Raw genomic sequence first — 25,948 nt, 5'->3', positions numbered from 1 at the left:
GGCAGAGGCCGAAGAATTTTGAAACACCTCTTGGTATGATGCAACAGAATTCAGTAGCACAACAAGCAGCCTTCAGAAGTACCATAAAGTTTAATCAGAACAGTTCGTATGCTGGATTTTTGTTAGTGTGTGTTTTTTCAATACCTCCACAGACAGGCAAGGATTCCTGACCCTTTACAACCAGCACAGGCAGATGCGCATCACAACAGTCACTTAGCCATCACCCAGCCGGCCCATAAGACTTGTCAGAGACTAATCTCATCACAGACAATGGGAGCAACAACTGACAGACCATCTGAGAGATTGACTGAACAAGTTGTCAGACACACTACCTGTGGAGCCTTAAGTAACAACCAGGGCTTGGATAGAGAGGTGGGAAAGGAGAGAAGAGGGAAGGGGCCGGCAATGGCAGAGGATGACCACAAGCTAACTGGGGGCCAGCAGATGGTCCAAACACTACAGCCCCACAAGTCATTCACACTAGGTAACACATTCACTGATGTCTGTGTTTGGTTATGTTTCATGTTTAAAGTTTAAATACTGCATATCTTCTGCATATGTAGGTCGCATTTATGTGTGTGATAGAGTTCAATGTGAAATGTTGTTGATTAGATATTAGGCTATATACTGTGGGAAGCAACCACTATCATCATACCCCTAAGCAAGACTGTTTCACAGCAGCAGCTGAATGTGTAACTATATATGCACAAGCATGATCAGCTAACTGTATAAAGAAAGAATATTTAGTAAGGTTTTTATTCCTTTACCACCGTTATCTGGTTTTCTAGATAGACCCATTTTGTTATGACCTATTGTTTCCTTCTCCACTGCAAACATTTGGACTTTTCACTGTTTGCTGTTGTTCCTATTGTGCATATTTAATCCCTGATCAAAATCTGTGCCCCGTCTCTCACCTGTGTGGCCATTCCTAGGCATGTGTCTTAGACACATATAGTAATGTATCCTAGCAGATCTGATTCAGTATCTTGTATGCTTCCTCTAGATAATGTATCAGAGCTCAGGCCAAAGAGTGGTGTGGATGAGGACAACACTGAGGCCATTTTTCTGCTCAGGTACTCACTTCAGTTTTTTTTGCCAGGGTTCCCCTAGGTCACAAGGTTACTCCTGTTTTGTCACTGTTCTCTACTTGTTTAGTCAAGCTAACTGATGGTCTTGATCATGTATTTCATGTTAGCAATGAGCAGGGCAGCATTATATTATGATTTTAATATTCCCTTACTGTTGTTCTAGCTCCCATGCAAACTCAAGAAGGAGTTGCAGTACCTTGGACTCTCTGAAACAGAACCCAGTACCTCAGGTTACTGCCACTTTATACCCTGAAATCCTCAAACAGCAGATAGACTCATGCTAAAAATTATAACCTGGTAACTGGTTTATTCTTAGTTATTGTGCCAAAACCCAGTTATACTACTGCCATGTTTTTCTTGCTAAATACTTATAATGCATCTCCTGGTATGCCTGGTAAATACTCTTCTGCTGAGGTTCATTCTTCTGTTCTCTCTTTCACCTGCTCTAAGGCCAGTACTCGTACCGACATTACATCCTGTGTTAAAACACTTCTCCGTACTGACTCAGATCTGACTGTCACGCCAATAATGGATAACCCTAAGGTACGTATATGAAATATTATCCAATACAGGCTTTTTTCAGTGTGTCTTCAGATACCTAAAATGCTTCTATTTCACTTTTAATAATAAGTTGTGGGTGTCCCTGTGAGGAGTCTTTCCTGTTGTTTCCTGCTATTGTAACCTCCATACACAGTTAAAATGCATGAACAAAACAGTATTTTTTTGTACTAGTAATAATGAAATGGATGTTTCTTGCTGAAAGTAGGGTTTATATATTTATGTTAATTTTTGACTATAATAAAAAGTGTGCATACAAACATTGTTATAAGGAGGGATGGAAAGTTAGATAAGGCTGAAGTTCACTTTATGTTCTTCTCTTCATGTTCACCAGATTTTTAAGAGTCCTCCTGTGCGATTCGATCCTAAAACCCTTTGTGTTCCAGTGTATTCAGGTACATTAATTTTTTTGTATCAGAGATTTTCCACAGAGGAAGTACAGAGTCCTGAAACTGAAGCTCCTCTCCTCTCCTCCCCTCCCCTCGCCTCCTCTCCTCTCCTCCAGTTGAGAAACTGCAGTCCGTTAGTGATGAAGACTGGACTGTCTTCATCATACAGCTCTGTTCATCCCTTGAAGAACAGAATCCCTCCACTCCTCTGTCCTCTTCCTCCACCATTGCTCATCCTCCTTCCACAGCCACTCGCTCCAAACTCAACCTGCTCTGTTACCTCTGCTGTGTAGCTGTGCATAAAGTTATTGCAAACAAGCTGATTAACTCAACACTGGTAAGAAAATCTATATTTACTCAGGATCTCTACTGAAATATTGTTGCATCAGTATTGGCTGAATTTAATAAGAAATTTTTGCAGTTTGAGAGAGATTTTAGACCACAACATTGTGTGGCAGTTTGGGAGTCCTTGCTCTTAGCTGAGTTAAACTGCGGTTGTAAAATGTTCTTCTTTGTTCTGTTTGGATATTTTACCCTAACACATACAATATAATATATTATGAATTTTGTTATTTCTATTGTCCTTGTGCTCCCTATATGACACATTTGCCAGCCATTAATTTTTTTACCTGCCATGAAAGAGCTTCAACGGGAGGATGTAGCATGCATGAGTTTCTTGCTTTTGCTCCCTGCTGGTCATTAGTCAAGTGGGAGTCATTAGTGCTGTGACAAGTTTATAGTCCCATAGAATCATTCAGGGCAAATAAGCAAAAGGACTATTCTTTTAACTCTGAAGATGAAATACTTGAGAGCATACGTATTTTTCTAAATTAAGAATGTAATTGTGGACAGTGCAGTTGTGCAATGGTTAGTACTGTTGCCTCACATTAAGGACGTCCCAATCAATGTATTTTTTGGATTTGACTGCTTTCAAGACATGGCGCTACTACTATAACATGGTGTGATAATAGTTTTGTCCATACAACACATTAGACCTTAAAAATCAACAAATATTTTATTCTGGTTTTTATAAACCTCAAATTTGAACATTCTTTCTAATTCCACTCTGTATCTGTCTCTGTAATTTATTCCCTCCTTCATTCAGCTCCCAGTATTGACCCAGCAGCTACGACAAGCTCCTAACTGGGATGTGTAAGTGCAATATGTTTATATTCTCTCAATAAAACCAAGGAGCATGATTGTGTACCATTTCAGGAATGTTGGAGATGTGGTTAATACTGATACATAGTAAAACACAAACTAAAGTACTCATTGGTGGAGGTGAATTTCGAGCTACTGAGACTCAGATACCCAAAACACAACACACAACAAGTGATGTGACAGACCTACTCTATGATAGAAAAACTGCTCACTAAACTGAGCAGCCAAAATAGTTTTTTAGCTGAACTAAAGTAATAAACATCAGGGGAAGATAAGCACTTGGAGGATGGCACACCTACAAAGGTGTGTCTCTGCTCACTCTCCTTCTCTCTCCCTCGTCTTTACAGGTCTTTCAGAACAGTGTTTCGAGTGCATGGTCTATGAAAGATTGTCTTGTCTTGATATGTAATCAAACTCAATACATTTTTTATTAAATGAGAATAAAAAATGCTTTCCAGACGGAGCAAGGTTCTCAGAGTGATGGGTCTACTGGCTCTGCACTGTACTGAGCTCAAAGAGGACAGTCCTGTTTCTGAGGTCAGAAACATGCACACACACACACTCACTCACTCACTCACTCACTCACTCACTCACACACACACACACACACACACACTATCCCAATGGGGACAACCCACTGACATAATTCAACCTCAACCAAGTAAATGTAACCTAAACCAAGTTTTAACCCTCAAAAAGCAGCCTGCACCTGTGGGGACATCAATTTTGGTACTCACAATGATGGCAAATCCTAATGGGTTAGTGCGTTTAAAAAAAAGTTTCCACCAGGATAAACAAGACCACAGAAACTATCCCATACACACTTTTGTATTTCAAAGAAAATTCTATATTGTTTCCACTCTAGGTTCTCATTCAGTGTTCATCCAGGCTGGAGTTTTAAGTGCTGGATCAGCACCGGCAGAGAATGAACTTACCATTCTAAACAAATGTGGTTTCTGTTTTAGTCCAAAGCAAGATAAATATGTTAAAGTGTTTAATTACAAAAAATTAACAGGGGAATTCTTGAACCTTTGCTAAATATTTTGAGAACTCAAACCTGCAGTACCTGTTTACACCATGAGGTGGCAGTACATATCAGCAGGAGTCCATCATCTGCATATTACAGAGGATGAACGACTGTTTCTGTATGAAAACATAACCAAAAAAGGACTGCATGCAGTATATATAATTGTTGCTTTATTTATACTCATGATTTCTCATAAGTTTGTTAATTTTTGTTTGGATGTTATTTTTGCTTTTGTTGTGCTTAGAGGCTCGACACAAGGAGCAAACTCTTTCCTGAAACAAGATGAAGACGAAAAATGGTTCTCTCTGTCCACTCTTACTTTATAGTACTAGTGTGTACCAGCAGATGGCCCTAAAAACCTACAATATTAGACAATACTGGCCTCAGAGACACTGAAAACACTGTCTTTTTTTCTCTCTCTCTCTCTCACACACTCACTCACTTCTCCCTCACTCCTTCCCTCTCTTTCTGTATCTTGCTCTCTCTCTCATACACACACACAGACACTCATACACATACTGGTTTTATTGTAGGAGGACACATTATGCATTCCCTTACCCCTTGCCTTAACCTTTACCGTTTCAACTGAATGCCCTAACCCCAGTCCTCCCTCTAACTAACTGTCACCTAAACATAATTCTACTCTTAACTCTAAAACCAAGTCTTTACCCTTAAACTACCCTTTGGTGTCAGGTGGACCAGCCAAAATGCCATTGCTGTTTGTTATCAAAGATAGTGCAGTAATCTGAGTTAACTGAACTGATGAGATGTAGAATTCCTTCTTATGATAATGCTTATATGGTAGCTGAGGGTGACTGTAATGCTATTATAACTTTTTTCTTTACTGTGTAGGTAGTCACAGAGGTCTTGTTTTGCTTTTTTGTTTTTGTTTTTAATTGTGCGTTGATTATATATATTATTTTTATTTATATGCTGCCTGACTAACACTTTTGCAGTCTAATACAAAGGTACTGCCTTATATCTGCAATAAATTCTACATTCATGATGATTATAATGTTCAGTTTTTGTGGAAACTGCTTTAGAGAAGGGGCAGTTCATCTTAATGGTCACTTTGGAGGATGTAGTCTGTGGTGTTTCTGTTATGTTCACCCCCAATTACATTAATGAGGGTAGGCAAAATAACAGAAACACCTATCAGTATAACACAATTCAACAGCATCACAAACTGCAGCCTCCAAAATGACTTTACAGTTGAATCAACACCTGTCTATAACAAAAAGTGAACATTATAACCTTGATGAACAATGATGAATAATGTGACTAGACTATACAACAGACTATACAAGTTTTAGCTAGATGCATTTATTAAACTGTCAAATAAGTGCATGTAGTGACATTACCCATAATCATAGTAAAGAAAGTGCTGTAAGATAAGAGGACACACATCGACACTCAAATTCTTTTAGACAGAGACATACATAGGCAAATCAGATGCCTTACTGAGCCCCCCTCAACACACACACACATTCAGACAGAGCAGTGCTGAACTAATTCAACGTAAAAGCAGTTTAGTATGGAGGTGAGATCCAGAGCCTCTCTCCCTTATTTGATCCTTTCATCCTGAACAGATCTAAATGCCCTTTTTCTCTCTCTCTCTTTTTTCTACCTTCTCTCTACTTTTCTTTGTCTCTACATATTCTCGATCACATCGGTTTATTCTGAATGAAATCCATCTGGCTTCAGTAGATCTGATTCCACACGCGCTCCCTTTTCTGGTTTGTCTTTTTCTTCTCTTTTTCTCCACTTGTTCTGACACTTTACTGCTACTAAGTCGTCACGGCGATTTACAAAATGGCTGACTGTGGCATAGCAGTGTTTTTTCGGTGCGCCTGTTGTTAAAGACAAATGGCGGAACATTTTTTTCCACTATCCTCCTTACCTTTCTGCAGCTACCGTAGGATGACAAATTGTTAAGAAAGGGACAAAGCTGTACATTTGTGGCAGTGCATCTTTGTGCATCTGTCTGTCTGTGTCTGTGACCATGTGTGTCCATCTATAGACTCAGCAGGGATTCTGTGTGTGTGTGTGTGTGTGTGTGTGTGTGTGTGTGTGTGTGTGCGCGCACGTATGTGTTTGTAAGGGTGGATAGGCTTTTTTGAGACATATTTTTCCTGTGTATATAGTTTTCTGTGTTGTTCTGTTTCCCTTTTAGTTGACCAATAAAACAGCACATAGACTACTTGCATTATTCTGTGTGTGTGTGTGTGAGTGTGTTGTCTCAGCAGGGGTTCTCCTGCTGCAGTCCTGCTGATTGGAGTGTCAGGGTTGGGCTTAGTTACCATGGTAACTGCTATATGCTTCGATCACCCCCTACCTCACCCCCACCCCCCACCATGCACATGCACACACACCACACACATACACCTGTCTGTCTCTGTCTTATTCTGTGTTTTCTGTTTGTCCTGCTGCTTCCTCTTTTCTCTCTCTAATCCATCTGTCTTTGTCTCTGTCTGTCTCTCTTCAAATAGCATTAAATGCTAATAAAATTTTCTGTGTTAATGTTACTAATGCAAACTTGCTGCTTTCCTTATGTGACTTAGGGAAGTTGTGCTTTCGAAGCCAACTAGAAATCATTTTTCCCTTCACTTATCATCACTTAAAAAGTTTTCTGTGGCTTTTACAGCATTTTAGCTGGTAAAGCTTCCACTGTGCTGGCTGTGTCATGGGGATATGGGGTCTTAGTGCATTCTAAAAGCTCACCACAATCTGAAGAAACACGTATTCAGAGGGCTTTGGCTCTAGGAAAACACTACTGAAAGCATTTGTGAATACCTCTTGGAAGGAAAAATTTGAGTTTGGAGCTCTTATGTTGTTTAAGGCAACTGATGGATCTTGATAAAATTCATTCAAATTCTACCCTACAATATACACTTGTGGTCAAACTAAATGTAGTAGTATTGTTTCTTGGAGATATCTGCTCAAGAAATTCTTAGAGTCTGCTGTAATCTAGATGTTTAAATCATTAGCAGAACTGTATATTTGCTTTGTATATTTGAGCCATTCATTTGTTGTTTTGTTTTACCATTGACATCCAGTATGTCATTACATTGACATATGACATTTAAGAACATACACATTTAGCAAAGCTCAGTCTTAGATCATCTCAGTAAAAACTAACAGGTAAATTTAGGAAGTCAAGCAAATTTAGGTGGAAAGCTGGGTGCTTGAAGATAAGAGGGTTACCTCTGACTGCAATGCTGCAATACTGCTTCATACACCAGTCTCCTGTCCTTTCTCAGCAGAAACAAACCTTAGCTGTAAAGTCATTTAACTTTTGTGCAGTTTCCTCTAAAGGACAGATAATCCACCCACCTGTTCTCTGTGTTCTGTCTCGACACTTTTGGTTGTACCACTGTAAACACATAGTAACTCCTGTCATATTTGTGTGTCTGTATGTAAAACTTCTATGCACTGTGGACATCTTTTTTTATTCTCTGCGCCACTATTTGAGTGTTATTTATGCATTTTAATTAAGTGCATATGTTTATGTTTCCTGTGTGTGCATTCATGTGCATTATTTGATCTGAGGGAGTGTTGATGCTGAGATAATGATAGAGTGTGAGTGAGTGAGTGAGTGAGTGAGTGAGTGAGTGAGTGAGTGAGAGAGAGTTGTTTTCCACTCTGGCTGGTTGCACGGAGGTGCCTTTCAGCACCTCTGCCTGAAAGCAGCTGTGTGACCAGTTTCAAACACACCCCAGAATCTAAACTCCCCACTCAGCCATTTACGTTATTAGTGGGATCAGCTGAGGAGGGAAGTGAGAGAGAAGAGGACAGAGCAGTAATATGGGAAATAGGCAGAAAACCAAGAGCAGCTCATGTGCACATACTGGGCTAATGGTCTGTCCCAGTCTCAAAGTATATTAGCAATAATGTTCAGACTTAGGATTCCATTGGCAAACTGATACTGTACCAAGCTCATATGGCTCAGCATGAGGATACACCACAGAAATACCACAAAATAAAAGGAAAGAATAACATGCCAAACAGACTGTTACCACCTATCACCCTTCAATGAGAAAGAAAGACTGAAAGTGAGAGACAGTGAAAGCAAGTGTGAGAGAAAGATATAGGTGAGGGACTGAGAGATATTATGTGATACATACATAGAGGGCAATTCTAAGTAGAGCAGAAGAAAAGACAGAAGTAGAGACAACAGAGAGAGAAAAGAGGGAACATAAAGATAGAAAAATAAAGTGGAAGAAGTAGAGAAGGGAGAGATAGAGGAGTGAGGCAGAACTTGCATCAGATCACAGAGGGGGGAAGCTGGCAGTAATGCTAATGCCAAGAAGCAGCCAGCCAGCAAGGCTGTCTCTGCATATACTTAACTCTGTGTGTGTGTGTGTGTATGTGTGTTTGTGTGCGTGCATGCTTGTGTGTGTGTGTGAGAGAGTGGTGGTGATCTTACAAGTGCATATAATAGCATGAATTTGTGTACCTAGTTATATGTGTGCATATGTAATTATATCACTACATGTATATGTATGTGTATGTATGCATACATGTGTCCTTTACTGTATTTGGTATGTGTGTGGATGCATTTTAGTGGTTATCCCTGAGATTGTTGTTGCTGCTGTTTAGCTAAAATCTTTCTTTTTAACGCTCTCTCTCTTTCCCCATCGTTTTTTTTTTCTTTCTTTTCTTCAATCATCCTATTACTTTGAATTTTATAAATATCCAACAGTTTAGGTGAGGAAACCAACTTATTTAGACCTCTGGAAACTATAATTTTACATTTTTTTATGGTCAGTTAAACCTTAATTCCAACAGGGTGCACTCAATCACAAATGTTGTCTGTCTCACCTTCACACCTTTCTATTGTAGCTCAAGCCAGTACTGAAATCGATGTTTGATATATTGGCCGATAGCGACTTTTAAAAGCAAACATCTTGATATGTATTCCCTCGATAGACACTAGCTGAATATTTTACAGTACAAAAATCAACTTGTGTTCTTTATTGGACGAACTTTGTAATTGAGACACTGTTTCTAAATTACTACAAACCTAATTTGGCATTTCTTGTTATCGGCCAGCATATACACTGATACTGCTATATCTGCAAAAGGCTATTGGTCTAGCTCTTTTTATATAACAGAAATCAATATTAATTGGACTTCTTCGATCCTGGATGTTTAGGACATCAGGCTGCTTTAGAGAGCCAACTGTAACCTGGTTAGCTGAAACACAAATGATAAGATAAACAAATAAGGTGTTGTGCTAGGATATACTGTAATTCTTGACTCATATGGGTACAACCGTTCACACAAAGTGTAGGTTTTTGAAATATACTGATTGACAGGAAAAATAAAACTACTTTTTTTGCAATAAACTCCAAAACAACAAGAAATTTTAAATTGTTAAAGATACTTATCAAATCATTTGTTGACATTATCTTAGAAAAAATGTCATGACTGGTATTTTTTCTAATTTTCTAGTCATAAATTTCAGTTTTATAGAGTTGTTTCTTTTCTTTTTTTTAATGCAACAACAAAGAACAGAAGTGCTGATAAACGTGTATCTCCCCTTCTCTTCTCTCTTGCCAGGCTGTGTCCACGTTGACAGACCTGTTGAGGGATAATCTGAGGAACAGTAAAGTAAAGCAGTTTGTGCTGCCAACACTTGGGGAGTTCCTCTACCTCATCGCATCTCAGGTAGACTCTGCATGTCAAAAGCCTATATCATGAGAGAGACAGAAAGAGATACTGCTGATAATTTATCAAAAGGAAACAAATGTACATATGCATGCACACAGAGTGCACCGTTTGCAGTACCTCTATTGCTGACAAGAATATTTTTTTCCTTTCCTTTTTAAAGGTTATTTTCTGGTATTTTTCTTTTATTAGACAGGCCAGCAGGCTGTGACATTTGCTAAAGGTTTCTGATGATGTCTGAGTTTTTCACTGGCTTATGTGAAAATCCAGTTGGCTGACTGTATTTGGGAAGTGAGACAAAAGATTAAGGGAAATGCAGAGATACGAAGACACTCCCACCTGTTGATGACATAATTGAAAAGAGTTCATGGTTCTGTTCATATTATTACATGCTGGGAGAAATACAGTAAATACAATGGTCCACATCCTGCTCCCTCTGCTGATAACTGTCAGACTCAACAACAATAGTTGGCTGGCAAGCTGTAAAGTTGCTCTCCTTTAGTTTTCTCTACAAATAATTTTCAACTAACCTATAACATTGTGTTTGCACAGTATGCACCATGCATGTCCAGGCCATCAGGATGCCACCACCCACAAGAAATGAGTTTTTAATTGTTGACAGTGAAAATCATCTTTCTGAGGAAAGTTTTTTTTTTCCCCAACTCTTAAGTAATTAATGTGGAATGACTGCCTTCTTTAGGGTTAATTAGTGACACAATGATTGGAGTATAACACTGATGCCAAATGCAAGAAAGATCAAAAGACCTTTCCTTCTTACTTCAGTGAAAAAGACCAATCTTGAATGAAAGGAATGAAACTGAGAGTTGCGTCATTAGGTAATAGAGTTTAAATATACATGCTGACTAAACTGAATTGAAAGCAAATTGACTCCCAGCCCTGAAATTTTGAGAGAAAAAGTGAAGCAGACTTTACATTAGACACTAGACATTAGAAAAGGTGATCCTAACTTATTTCTGGTTAACCTTAGTCTAACCGGGCAAGTTGATTAAGTGTAAGATTTTTATGTACAGGGCTGATGGATAACCTTCAAAGATCAATCACCCCACCTGATTACATTTATTACTCTTCTGAAGCCATGGGAAATCTCATCAGTGTTCTGTAGAAGCTGTTAATAAATTGACTTTTCAGGCCTTGCAAGTGCTAGTTTCTCTTCATTAATGCCAGTGTGCTCTTAACAAATAATAACACAATAATTAACTGATTGAGATCAAGGTCAGTTGTTGAACAACATTTTACAAGTGTAAATGTTTTTAGTTACTTTAACAAAACTAAAAAAGCTCAGTTAAAGACTTTTTAAAATCTTAGGACTATTCAAAAGAATCTGCAGGCCATCTGTAACGTGTTACAGCACAATGGTGGCAGTGTTGATTTCAATGTGACTTAAGTTTTAGGGTGACAGTGTGTTCTTCCTTTGAGTAATTCTTCAATTTAGTGAATGAGGTGTTAGGTGTAATTAAGTAAATTAGGGTTTCATTGAGGAGTAAAAGAAGATTGACTTCAATGTATTCATAATGTATTCATTATTATTCATCCACTGTGGGCAGCTGTGGCTCAGGAGGTAGAGCAGTCGCCCACCAATCAGAAGGTTGGTGGTTCGATTCCTGGCTCCTCCAGTCTGCATGCCAAAGTATGGTGTGTGAATGTGTATGTCTGTGCTAGAAAGCACTGTTGTGTATATATATATATATATATGAATGTGTGTGTGAATAGGGTGAATGTGATCTGTAGTGCTTTGAGTGGTCGAAAAGACTAGAAAAGCGCTCTATAAGTACAGTCCATTTACCATTAAATATATTTGTACTTCAGGAATAAAATAAGTGCATTATTATTAAAATCCAAAGTTCAGCTCTCTCCTTTTTCTGCCTGCTAGAGAGAATTGACTACATACTTGTGTAACAAGAGCGTCATTCTGTGTTAAATCAGATAAGGTTCTTGCAGCAGTGTCACAGACTTTGTTAAACCTTGTTTCTCTCATGAATGGTTCCCAAAACCAAGGTCTGTAAAATATTTCTGCTTGAAATATTGCATCCCTTAATATTATTTCATTTTCATAGCCTGAAATATGCCTTATCTGGCATATCTAATCATGGGAAGCCATGATTAGATATTAATATCCTGAAAAGTATTATTCCTAGCCTCTACAAACTTTGAATGATGGAAGACAAACATTTCGTCAGAATGACTGATTAAAAGTTTGTACTGCATCCTTATTGATATATAGTGCCTTCTAGGTTTTCTATTTTTCAATTGATTGATACTTTGAAGCTTTAAAAGCTTGGTGACAGCTTTATTATTATGAGCAGGGTATGCTTTGAGCAGGTTTCTTATGTTGAGCGATGGTAGTGATTAGTTAGAGTTTAGTAGCACCTTCTTGTATGGCTACCTGCTTGTTTGAATTTAGGATTGAATTTGAAAAATTGCCAGCTGTTTGTGTTTTTCAGTCAATGACAATGATTAACACAACTTTTAGTGCTGTGTGGGATTATGTGTCAGACCTGTTCCTTACTTCAGTATGGACTCGAGAATTTGATGTTTCCCTAGCAGTGTCCAGGAGTTGAGTCAGAGTTAGTGATCAGCTACATTGCTACCTCTATTCTTAAGGTTAGATATAACTTACAACCTTTACAATCACAAGAATCACAAACTTTTATTGAGCATTGGACTGAAATAAATATTTACCAGAGTATTCCCATCTGGTGAGTATGTTTAGTTTTGGTGAAAAACAAAAACAAACAAACCAAAAAAAAAAAAAAAAAACTACACAACCACAAAAAACACGATCAAGGATCCTAAATTCTATTCTTTCAGTTGTCATTTACAGCACGGGTAGTTGAAATCATTCACTGAATACTATAATACATAACAATACTTAAGTTATCTGAATAGCATCAGTGGGAACTAATATCCTCATTGCAACCAGTTCTAGTGAAAATCCTAAATCCCACAGAATGTGAACTCATCCTGACAAGTAGACACCTCTCTGCCTGTTTAATGTCAGGAGAAACAGTGTTATTGGAATAATTTGGAATGGCCCTTTAAGTGTCCCCCTTAAAATCATCGGCTTTGCTCCTCTCTTATTCTGCAGTGCCAGTCAATGACAACGATTAGCTATAGCCTCCAGTGCTGTCTTTATCCTCAAGGTTAGATATAGCCTAGAGCCTTGCACAGTAGCAATGGAACAGAGCAATGTTTCATAAAAACATAAGACTATTGCTTGAAATAATTACAATTTTTTGGAATGTAATGGCAGCTGGTATAACATACAGTACATACTGTATATGGTGTATATTGTTCAGAAAAGTAGTACACATATTCATCATCCATTATCTATACTGCATATTCTCAAGGGTTGTGGGGGGGCTGCAGCCAATTCCAGCTGACACTGGGCAAGAGGCAGGGTACACCCTGGACAGCTTGCCAGTGTATCATAGGGCTGACATACAGTATAGAGACATTCACATCTACGGGCAATTTAGAGTCACCAGTTAACCTATCCGCCCAACTGGGAGGAAGTCAGAGTACCTGGAGACATGCACACAGAATAACCCCGGGGTCGAACTTGGAACCTTCCTAATGTGAGGTGACAGCGCTGACCACTGCACCACTGTGCTGCACTGTATCCATCATGACCAGATGAATAATTAAGCGTCAGTTTTGATAGATAATAATTTAAGCTATTGGTCAATCAAAAATGACAAACTTTCTCTAGTTCCAGTTCATGAACTGTGAGGCTTTGCTTTTATGTTCTTCTCAGTTTCATATAATTGTAAATTAAATATCTTCACGTTTTAAACTGTTGGTTTGATAAAACAAGCAATTCAAAGACGTGCATATGTGCACCCATTTTAAATATCACCTGGGTCTCTAGCAAATCATGATGGACATTTTCCACCATTTTCAGTAGTTGTAGGATTAATGGATTATTTGAGTAGATGAGAGATTAATTGATAATGGAAAATACATATTTGTCATCTGTGAATTGTAAATGAAAACCTTCATGAATATGGTGAAAGTTTAAAGTCTTTTAAGTCTTTTTTTCTACCTCTTCTGTAAGGATAAGAGTAGGACGTTTGAATACACAAATGACCGGAATTGAAGAAAACATTTTTTTATAATGCTCACACATACTTGGTTTCTAAGTAAAATCAATATTTTGAAGAAAAAAGCTGAATTTAAATAGTTATGAAAACATGTTCATGCACAGACATGGTAACCAAGTAATCAAGATGTCATGGCTCCTCTTGCTCCCATCTCCCCTCCCCGACTTGGCCCTTTCTTGCCCTTTTCCTCACTCCTCTCCACTTGCATCTCCTCCATGTTATCTCTCTGCCTTTCTCTCACTCCCACTCTACTCCTCCACTGCCCTGGCCCCCCCACCCATACCCCCGCCTCTCTCCTCTCACCCTTTTTCCCTGTCTTTTCTATGCCTCTCTATCAGGAAGAGAAGAGAGGCTCCCCAGAGGGACTGTGGTTCGTTCCCGCTGCCGCCTACACTGGCTTAATGAGGAGCCTGCGGGAAGGGGTGAGTGTCTCTGTGTATGTCTGCGTGTGTCTGTTTTTGTGTCTGTGCCTGTGTAGCTGTGACTAAGTCTCTCTTGCTGTGTGTGCCTGCGAGTATGTGTGTGTGTATGTGCAAGTGTGTGGCAGGGGATCCCTGTGAACAGTAATGATGAGGCAGCTGTGGGAGCCTAAAGCGTTGTTTGCCAGCTGCAAGTCAAGGGCATGCAGAGCAGTCACACACACATGCACGCACACACACTCTTACCTGCATCAAACACAGCCCTTTACTGCTCAGCAGCCTGACCTCAGCAGCAATTAGGACCCTCCAGACACACATACAGTAGTTGGAGCAGAAGCACAAGAAGAAATATACGTAGCTCTTTCCTTTTTGTTGGCTTTCTTTTTTGCTTTCTCTCTTTTTTTGTCCTCTCTGTTTCATCTCTTTTTCACTTTAATTATGCTTCCACTCTTATATTAGTCTGTCACAAAAAATTAAAGCTGTGTCCCACAGTGTTTCAACAAATAAAAAGGTAATGTATCAATGTTGGCATCATGCTACTGATGATTAGAGATTAACCTGGTCTTATTTTGTATTTTGGTTTGGGTCCTGTGCTTCTTATCTTCAGCAGTAAGTGCCCATGTTTCCTCCTTAATTCATTGTGACATGGTAAAGTGGAGAAATATGGGGTTTTAACATTGGCTCTACTTGTTTGCTTTACTTTATATATGTGTATATATATATATATGTATATATGTATATATATATATATATATATATATATATATATATAATAGTTACAGTTACAGGCCAAGGGCTTCAATATCACATCCTAAGATATTATCATGTTCTTCTTTGTAGAGTTCTTACCTAGTGGACCATTGCTGCCGAATGAGGAATATTTTGGTAGGTTGTGAGACTGATAGACACAGTGGACAAGCAGAGTAAGAGAGGGAGATGGATGGATGTTGTTTTGTCTCTCAGAGGTAGAAGGGGGTCTTACTGTGGTGGCCCACTATAGCAGAATGAATATAGATGAAACTCTGGCCTGCACAGTTGTCAGCTAGTACCTACTGTTGCTTCATTACCACTGGGAGTGTAGTGGGGGGGTAGATGAACAGAGGAGGGGTGCGTGTGACAGGAGTAGGGAGAGGGGTTGAGGGGAGGAGAGAGGAGGTTGACTTATTTATCATTATTGAGCTGTGAGAGTACACTGATGGAAACACACACACACATGCAGCCTTAGGGACTAGACACTCATCCTCAGACCCAACCTGCCTCCCTCTTTCCATTGCTTTCTCACCCTCCTCTCCCCTCCCTCTCTCAACCCTGCCTCTCACTGGCTGGCTGTTTTTCCTATGGATGCACAGGAAAAGTATATTTGGTATTATTGATACAGAGCTGTCTAAATAGTCTAACTTTGTCTCATGGGTATTACATTCCCGGTGTTAACAAGGTGGTCAGACTATACCATAGCTCACCATACTTCCTCAGACAGTCATATAGTTGTACTTTTGAAATATAATGATATCATCTCCTAATGCACAAATGCCATATATTTGTGCAATATTTCAGGAATGCAGGGGGGTCAGGGTGTGGTGACAACATTTTATCAGATTAATTCATTGCACTCCAGTGGAATCAGTTCTATCACTGGCTCTGTCTACCAGAGAAAAAGAAAATCCATGCAAAGCTTTTGTGTAAAGTGGAGCTTTGGTGAAATTTGTGCTGCGGATCAACTGCAAACAGTTTTGACTGGGTTGGGCTTTCCTGAAATTGGCAGTGAGAGAGACCAAAATAGAGGTTATCATATTAGGTGTGACACACCATCCAATTTTAACTCTGCTACAAAAGATGATTGGCAGACAGTTGCGAGACAGGAGTCAATGTTACATGTTTCTTGAATAAACTGTGTTACTGTAACAGGGATGTGTTAACAAATTTCTCTGTGCCACTTTATGTTCTGAATGGGAACTCACTCATCACACATGAACAACTGTGATAATCCTCTCATAAGGCAACTAATGCATTCTGCTTTCATTTGCTTTTTCCTCTCCCTCGTTAAAAATTAGCTATTAAGGCAAACTGGGGAAAATATAAACTGGCCAATGGAATTTCTGTCAGATTTCAGTACACATAAAACAACACACATGTACAATATATTACACATCATGCCATCATCTGAATTTATTACAGTTATTTGTATCACAGTACTGCGTGTGTTGGTCAGTAATTACCAAGAAACTGCAGTGCAGACATGCCAAGGCTATGTTTAAAGTAATTCAGAAACAATTATTGCATAATTTGTCCATCAGAGGGCAATGGCAAGTTTAATCAGTGGTAAAATGTCCTGCTCAGTATATATCTTGTGAAAAACAATTTAGAGTTATCCCAATCAAAAATTTTTGTTTATGCACTGATGTCAAAAAATAAATATTAGCAGATAAATCATCATCAGATTTTTAACACTCTAAAATATAATTATGTTTATTGGCTTCAAAAATCCAGTACCTGTTAGGCTCTACAAAAGACATGCATGTGTGACATAGTTGTGTGTGCAGCTGTTGTATTTTGCGAATAAACAAACTTGCAAAGAATAATTATCTGAAAAAACGTTGACAACTTGATTTCAGTGTGGTCATAACAGTTACTATTTATATTGCAGACGTTTAAGCAGAACCTTCCTGTTTTGACACATTTTTATTTAAGATGTTTAATAAAAACCAGACCAGTAAAACTAAGTTATTTTCAGAGGTCTACTGTATATAAATCACAGCATTTGTCAAAGGCTGGCTGTTGTGAGACAAATGATTTTAGAAATCAGTTTAATCAATTATTAAAACAGTGTTTCACCCTACAGTATTATTTTTGCTGAAGTGAGTCATGGAGTATTCTACACACTTGCACCATGAGCCTGAATTGGCTCTATGCTCATTACAGTTCTTAGCTGATGGAGATTGGAGGATCAGTTCTGAGTCACTGAGTGATCCATAATTTATAATAATTGAACATTATTATGCAATGATTTAACACCATATCTCCTTTGTTATTACTGTATGGGAAACCTGTTAAGTGTATGCTAGGGGTTTGATTATTTCCCTCATTAAAAGTAAATAGTATATAATAGTATAACTCTCTAGAAACTTAGACATGTTAAAATTGTATATGATCATTTGTGAAACCATGAAATACCACGTAAAAAATGACACCTGGATGAAGATAACCATTTTAAATAAAGATGTATCTAGAGATGGGGTGATGGTACAATGAAATGCAGCCAGATAATCATTCCAGGGTCAAGTCTCTCATTTATGAGATAGCTGCTGTTACATCAAGCTTTATGTGGTGTTTGGTGATCTGTAGATATTGACGAATTGTTAAATTCATTAAATCAGTACTTTTACAGTTTTACAGCACTTACTTTTCCTACTTCTTTTTCATCAGTGTAATTTATTATGGACAGTATAGTCTCCCCCTATTTGAAATAGCAGGCATGATAGTTTTCTAAGCACAAGTTATTAATTTCAGTGAGGTTTGGGTCACTTTCACCTCACAACATATTGACACACAGTGAACATCCTGTGTTGCTTGAATTAGTTGGATGAAAGTTTTACTTTGCACTTTCTGTAGAAGCAATTGTATTGAAAGAGAGAGAAAGAGAGAGAGAACTAGACAAACATCCTCAGACCTAAGGCTACTTGTATGGGTATGAACAGTGTCAGGTCTAAACTGATCATTTAGGCCAATTTTTCTGGCATCAGCATTTCAATGAACGTATGTAACAGTATGATGTCATGCTAAATAGCCTCTTGGGGCTTCACTTGACCTTGAGTTGAGAACTAAATATTTTATTCCAACAATCCAACAATATTAAGATGGTAGCAGTTTGCTGTGGCCTTACTGAGTGCAAAAGCAGTTCTGAAGTTTCGAACAGATTAGACATTTGAAACTATGCTTGGCTTATCACCAAAAACCCTTTCATTACCTTTATCATCTGATTTGAAAAGTGACCAGTGGTATCCTTTTTATTATTTTTATTGCGTCAGTGTTCTATCAAATACTTACTGATGTACTTTTTGTGTAGTGTTGTTTGGACAAGGAGATTGTCTACCAATGTGCTAAATGTAAATCCAGTGCCACACTCTCATCACATGACAACACTGATATACAGTGCCAAGACCCTGTCTGATGCACTCCAGGCGGTGTGGTTGTGATGCGTTTTCTGACCTGCCTGATCACTCTAGCCCCTCTGCTGCTGAGTTTTCCTGATTTACAAGTAAAGCACTGGAGAAATGGAATGAGATCGTTGTAGAAGAAGGGTCGAGTAGGGGGTTGAGGCGGGGGGCAGGCACAGAGCCAAAGAGAGCGTGGTGGTTTTACCAGTGGAGAGGGGGATAGTGGGGGATGGCAGGGAGTGACAGAGAGGAAGAGAGAGAAGGATCAGTGTAGTGGGAGAGGGGGAGGAGATGGCAGGGAGTCAGAGAGAGAAAGAGAGAGTTGTACTTGGAGAGGGGGAGTGGATGGCATGGAGTGAAAGACAGGTTTCCAGGCCAGACTTGAGCTGCAGGAAATTATTTATGAGCCTGAACAAGATGATGCTTCTGCTGCCTATGAAGAAAAATGTGTGTGTGTGTGTGTGTGCACGTGTGTATGTATGTGTGTGTGCTTGCACACAGCAGAAATGGGGTGTGAACAGTATTACAGTGATAGAAGCCAAGGGGCAGACATACATACATGCATACACACACACACACACACACACACACACACAAACACACACATAGCAGTGGTGAGCCTATTAATGATTTATCACTATCTTCCACAAAGGAAAGGAGAACAGAGGGGGACTCTCTAAGACAGTGACAGGTCCTACCCTTGTATCTCTAACAGAGGATGTGACCACTCCATGTGCATGCAATCACACGCACACACTTTCACATGCATAATCTGAGTGCAAGCCATTGTGTAACATAATAATGTACAGTTACTAAGTTGTATTGATTAGCTGACATTAGTGCTACGTCTGTCCACCTCTCTGTTAGATTGTCTTTCTGTGCTACATTTTATTTCTGTTTAGGCAACATGCCAGTCTCTCTTTGTCTACTCGTATCTCTATCTGTTTTTTCCTTGTTGGGTCTGCTAGTTTGCCTCTTAGTTTACATGTGCTAGTCTGTTTGTCTGCCTACTGGTCCATCTTCTTTCCCTTGTGTCTATTTGTGCCTCTACTTGTTGCTCTTTTCTGCTATTTTGTCCAAGTCTCTTCCTCTTTCTTCATGCCTGACTGTCTGTCTGCTGGCCTGTTAATCAGACTGTCTCTCTCTCTCTTTGAGTGTGGTTATTAGTGGTGTTAGATCTGCTGCGTGGGGCTGATAGATGGTGTCTGTTTCTGCCATAGGGGCTCATTCAAAACCAGGTGCACTGGCTTCTAAGGACTTTAATTATAGAGGAAAACCACATCAGACATGTGAACACATGCACTTGTGAACACACAGGTATACACACAAATCCTGCATCAGTTTACGTGATGTAGTTTTTTGTGATGTATCTCTTTCTTCTTGAGACTCCGAGGCCAGGTGCAAACATGTTGGGATATAAAACTAATCTACTGATCAACACTTGAAGACAGGATTTTATTGTCACAAGCATTTACCTCTTTTCATCTGAAAGCAAAGGTTTTTCCAACTTTTTTAGCCAAGGGTTCAAAGTTGTGTAAATCTTATCTGTCAGTCCTAAGCTGTAGAATAAGGGAGATTTTTAATTTAACATACTTGCCAGTATGCCAGTTAGTCCTGTTGAAACCTGATGAAAAAGATGGAAATCCTGTTTAAACTGGATATATCAGTAAGATAAAATAAAGGGAACTACATGTTTTGTAGCAGTTGCCAAATTCAAATCCAGGAAATCTGAAATTGAAGAATGCATGTTTTGCCAGAGTATTATATCTGTCTTAAATGGTCATAAAATATTCTTAGTACCTACTCAGAAATGATCGCTGGATGTTTGAAGTAAGGGTTTATGAGAGTGGGTGTGTCATTTAATTATATCTGCCAGTGACACTGCTTGAAGGCTGAATTTTCTGCAACTCAATATCAGGATGTCCTCACATACTTTACATTTACAGTACACTCCAATATGTACTTTAAGTTCAATAACCACTAAGTAATATTTAGATCATGAATCAGTTTTAGAGAGAAATTTAGTGTGTGTGAGCTCACAGAATCTTAGTTTTCTTAGAAAGTTTTTTTTTCCTAACTATAGATCATACTTTTATAGTTACTGATTATTATTAAAAATATATTTATATTTAGAATTATTGATTTTTTTAACAGTTCTCTCAGTAATTCAGATCTCTTCAGTCTTATTTAGCTCAACTCAGCAGTTGACCTTCACAATGGGGGAAACAGTAGACTAGATGCTACTCTTGCATTTCTCTTGTCAACAAACTTAAAAAACCATTATAAAAGCATTGTGTGAGGTTCAGAGAGAGTCTTGTCAAGTGCAGGCATAAGTAGACATGGTGCAGTACAGTCACTCCAGTTAGCTGCAAAATGATATGATGGTACATCATGCCATATTTTACCTGCAGACAACTTGCATCAGCCTCAGTGATGCTTTATGCTTGGTGTGAATGACCTAATAGATCTTTCTGCGGCAGACATTCTGACTTGTTATGAATGGCAGGGAAAGTGCAAAGTTTGTTACCAATGGCTCAGTTCTGGGCAGCACGGAGGTTAGCACTGTCGCCTCAAGAAGGTTCCAGGTTCTAGCCCCGGTTCAAACCTGCTCAAACCTGTTCAAACCGGTTTCCTGAGTGGAGTTTGCATGTTCTCCCTGTGCCTGCGTTCTCTCTGGGTACTCTGGCTTCCTCCCACCATCCAAAGACATCCATATTAGGTTCATTGTTAACCCCCAGGTGTGAATTTGAGTGTGAATGGTTGTTTGTCCATATGTGTTGGCCCTGCCTCTTGCCCAATGACAGCTGAGATAGTCTCCAGCCCCCCCATGACCATTAACCAATAAGCAGTGTAGATAATGGATGGATGGATGGCTCAGTTCCATTAAGTGTCCCAGTAAGCCATGCCAGTTGATTCAGCAGCACCCTGGGACTAGCTCACCTAAATGGAATACTCAGAATCAGAATCTCTTGTTATTGATGTTTCAATTACACCTGTGTTTTCTCCGTTTTTATACGCCAAAATGTCTCGCCACCCAGAGATTTCTGCAACATTTCATGTTAGTTTCTGATTGCTTGGTCTGTAGATGTGTGTCATGAGATCTTGGTCCTAAAATTTGCTGCAGGTTGTTCTCGGTCATTAAAGCTCAGTGCAATCCTGGTGACCACAGATTTTACCATATTTCCCCCACAACTGTTGACTTACATTTCAGACAGCCCAAAACCTCCTTTAGTCTTGCTGTTAAACTATTTGCTTAGCAATTACCTCAGCATATTTATGTACACTGAAGAGAGAGAGAGGGTGGGGATGACATGCAACAAAAAATTCTAACATGTTTAATAGTGGTCTGTATTGTTGAATGCAACTTTCAATTCCTAAGAAGTTGTGGTGGAAGAAAAATTAATGATTGTGTAATTTCAGTGGTGTGATGCAAAATTACAGATTTCTCATCATTTACGCAAAGCCAATTTTTCATAAATCTAAGGTGACCTTGCAGCAAGAGTACTGGGAAAGCCATTGCAAAAAAAAAAGACTTTTATTTCTTTAAAGTTGACTTTCTAGAGATGTGAGGTTTAAATAGGACACAGAGTATAATATAATGAGTGTGTTTCTTGGATGAATTTGTTTCTCACACAGGAAGAAATTATAATGAGAATAACTTACTCTTTCCTCTGTCTCCTGCATTTCTCTCTCTGCATCATAATGATGGAGTTTCTTGCATGAGCTACTTGTTTCCCACCACATGTAAGGATATCTTTCTCATTCTATCTCTCTCTCTATCTTTCAGTCTCCACCTCTCTCTCTTTCTGTGTGTAGTTCCTGGCAGGGCTACAGTCTATTAAACACACAGACAGTGGGTGCTCCCCCGTGGGCTCATTAGTGAGCTGGCCCGCACAGCCTGGGGAATGCTGGAACAGACCATTCTACTGGTTCCCACAGGGGTGCCAGAGGATTCATTATGTTGTCATTCTACATTTTCCCTTGGTGTTAAATACAGAATGTGATGTCCTATATTGGATTAATAGGTAGGTTATTTAAGCTATCGGTTATGATTAGAGTTCCCATGTGGCTGAATAGTTGTCTCTAATTTCTGTAAAATGTTAAATATCTGTGAATCACAGCCTGACTATTGATGCATTGCTAAAGTCAGATTCAAGATTTTTCTCAGATTCTAAAACGTTCATTTTATTTTAGACATAAGGTTTCTGCAGGATAGAAGGGACATTGTTTTGCTGTTATGGCATAGTGCTGATGTTTAGTCAGATGGGTTTGAGGTTAACCATTTAGTGAAAGTGAAAATGATAAAAACAAAGGGTTTAACACCTGAATTAATAATCCGCTCTTTCTGAGCCATGTCAGCAACGTGGTCAGTGTGAATCAATGCCTATTACAATATATTTCTATGGTGACAACTTTTCATTGTAGAAGCGTATCTAATTGTTGTCTATAGAAATGTTTCAAACCATTCCTGCAGTCTAATCCACATAATCCACATCTGCTATCCATTCATATACTCCTTATACTGCAAGAGTGTTGGAGCTTTTGAGGAAGAGAACAACACAAAACAGAAGCAATGTTTAGCCATATCTTGCCAAAACTATGGCTGTTTAAAAACATACTGAGCACACAGATGGACAGCAGAAAAATAGATTATGCTTCCTGAGTGTATAGAGATATTTTTGTTGCAAAACCTTGGTACCACTTGGTTCTATTGTAGATGACATGAGTTCAAGCTGACCACAGTTGAGGTTTTTTTTTATGAAGGAATAAACTAAAGTTAAACAGCAAACTTTTCAATCTTATATGCAGTCACTTTGATATTAAAAAGACAGATTACCACAATTATTGGATTCTGTCTTTATTTAGACCTCTCATTTCTTAAATGTTTTGCATTCCATATATGCACAAATGTGTGGACAGTCAGTGCCGTTATGTGTGAAATTTGCAACAGTTAGTGTAATAATGCCATTATCTGTCACTTGCACTACTTTTCAGAATTACCATGATAAATTGCCACAGTAAAATTAATGTTTGAGCCGTTATTATGAATCTTTACCACAAAATACAGTTAACTGTGTTTTATGAATAGGCTCTATTGTATCTCATATCTAGGGAGAGTAACGTCTAAGTGATGTAACACAGTGAAACACAACAATAACCTGACAGAGGCAATCACTTCTGTTCCACTTCCTGTCTTTCTCCACAATGACTTTCCTGGAAAAACTCATTTCCTCAGCCTCAGAGATTTCATTAGCCTGGCCCCATTGTCTGAACACAAACAACTATTCTCTACGCAGGCAAAGGTGTGTGGATACATACAGTATACACATAAGCATACAGACAAACACTTGCACACTAGCTCATATATGCACACACAAGCACACACACAACCCTTCTCCTTTTTGTGTTGAGGTGATGTTGAGAGCTAATCTAATTGCTAGTTTATGATTGCGTTAGTTCTTTGTTCAGTTCTGTATTTTGCTGTATGACATTTTTCAGTAAATGAGTTTTGAGTTTAAAAGTTAATGGTGAACCAGAGGATATGTTGCACGTGATGCCATTACAGTATATATAAGGAAAAATCTTTTTTTTTTTTTTTTTTGACACAAAGCACTATGATATGCTCTGCTACTAGAATGCATGTGCACATTTACACAGCAGTTTGAAAGCTTATCTTTACATAGACTAGTGCAAACAGAAGACACCCACCACTTGGCTGTTCTAATGTTAGGTATTTGCACTGGCCCTGTTGCAGCACCCTAGAGGCTTTTCAGCGCATACAGTAATACAACTGCATGTTCTTTCTATCTACAATGTCTCTATGGATGTTTCTCAGTGTTTCCGCTTGTTATTCTTTCCTTGTCCATTTAAAGTCTATGCTAAGGAGTGTCACTGGGGTCAGTGTCATAGTTTTGGTGCTGACTTTGGATCCAAACTACAAGGTTTTTGACAAATGAATAATCCCCCATCCTCTTGTAGGATGGTTCTTAAAATTACTCTAACAACCTTTGTCATAGGTTAGATTATCAGTTTTCAAATAGTTTGAATATTTTTAGGCAAAGGCTGTATGAGTACATAAGCAGTGTTCTTGTGGTGATGTTTTGTAATAGGTGTAGTGAGCAGTGTCTTTTTTACTTAATGAACTATACCATTGTTATTGCCATCTGTATGATTTATTATGGTGAAACACTACAAATGGTTAATTTACTGTGATAAAAGTGTTGATTATATAATAATATATAATATATACTTGTTAAATTTACTTGTGATCACTGTACTGTAGTGAATATAAATGGTTCAAATGTGTTACTCTGTCCATCTTACAGGATGATTCCATAGTTCATCATATTATTGCAAAAACTATAGAGAACATCTCCACCACTGTTTCTGGATCCTCCCACCACCTGGTCACAGCAGAGATAGGCTCCGCCCTGTGGCACCTGTTCACTCACTCCACTGTGGAGGCTGTCAGAGTCACTGCCATCTCCGTAAGTTCAGACAGATGAAAATACCCACTTAGGCACAGTCAAGTATGAGTAACTGTGCACAGATGAGTGTGCAAACACTGCCAGGTCTTACAAACATAAACACACATCAGATTCACAGTTAGACCATGTGACCAAGTGCATGGGAATGTGGTCTCAGGTTTTACATCTCCTGATCAACCTCAGATGATGAAAATTAATGAATTTTAACAATGACTTGAAAATCTCACAGTTTAGCCATACCCACCAAATATTTTAATGGACTACAGTACATTTATTAACTGAGTTCTCATGCAGAATTTGATATCCTGAATCCCCCGCTGTCAGGCTGTGAATCATATTAACTTCTTTATTAATGGTGTGGTGGGTAGAATTACAAATTCATTTGTAGGTTATTCATTGCTCCATAGTATGGAAGATGCTTCTTTTTTAAGGCATCAAGTGCAACATTACATTTCAAGGGAATGGGAACACACACAGTCCATGAATTACTTATATTAGCTTTGAGTGCATGTGTGTTTATCTGTCTGTCCCTATGTCTCCAGTCTCTTTCTAGGCTAACCCAGGTGGTCCCAGCAGTCTTCTTGTCAGTGATTGACACATGTGGCCCTGCGGCCATCTTTGAGGATGTGGGTGGAGCAGGGGCCAGGGTCCAGCAGCACCTGCTCACTGCTATTGCTGCTGCCTTAGTCACCTCACGCATCCAAACACACCGCATCTCACAAACCAGGGTATGTGCATGTTGTTTCGCACACCCAGTGAGTATACTGCAAAAATGCCAAACACAAATAAACTCAGAATATTCTCACTTGCTCCAACTGGCCTGAGAAACCCAGATGCAGACTACAGATTAGGTAGTAACATCAGTACTGAGCA

At 38.8% G+C, this 25,948-nt stretch overlaps 1 protein-coding gene across 6 annotated transcripts in view; it reads left to right on the top strand.

The window, feature by feature from the left end:
- Window positions 1-25,948, top strand: part of ulk4 (unc-51 like kinase 4) — a 72,533-nt gene that overhangs the window by 4,267 nt on the left and 42,318 nt on the right. For all 6 annotated transcript variants that reach the window (XM_018684371.2, XM_018684363.2, XM_051075775.1 and 3 more), the window contains exons 10-21: window positions 153-484; window positions 1,004-1,073; window positions 1,252-1,318; window positions 1,539-1,631; window positions 1,981-2,041; window positions 2,152-2,372; window positions 3,141-3,187; window positions 3,655-3,733; window positions 9,786-9,893; window positions 14,353-14,436; window positions 24,914-25,075; window positions 25,618-25,803. In XM_018684371.2, the coding sequence (XP_018539887.1) occupies window positions 153-484; window positions 1,004-1,073; window positions 1,252-1,318; window positions 1,539-1,631; window positions 1,981-2,041; window positions 2,152-2,372; window positions 3,141-3,187; window positions 3,655-3,733; window positions 9,786-9,893; window positions 14,353-14,436; window positions 24,914-25,075; window positions 25,618-25,803 (1,510 nt within the window). The remainder of the gene's footprint in view (window positions 1-152; window positions 485-1,003; window positions 1,074-1,251; window positions 1,319-1,538; window positions 1,632-1,980; window positions 2,042-2,151; window positions 2,373-3,140; window positions 3,188-3,654; window positions 3,734-9,785; window positions 9,894-14,352; window positions 14,437-24,913; window positions 25,076-25,617; window positions 25,804-25,948) is intronic.

The sequence above is a fragment of the Lates calcarifer genome, linkage group LG15, assembly GCF_001640805.2.
Source record: "Lates calcarifer isolate ASB-BC8 linkage group LG15, TLL_Latcal_v3, whole genome shotgun sequence".
Classification (NCBI taxonomy): Eukaryota; Metazoa; Chordata; class Actinopteri; family Centropomidae; genus Lates; species Lates calcarifer.
This window is presented reverse-complemented; position numbering and strand designations above follow the sequence as displayed.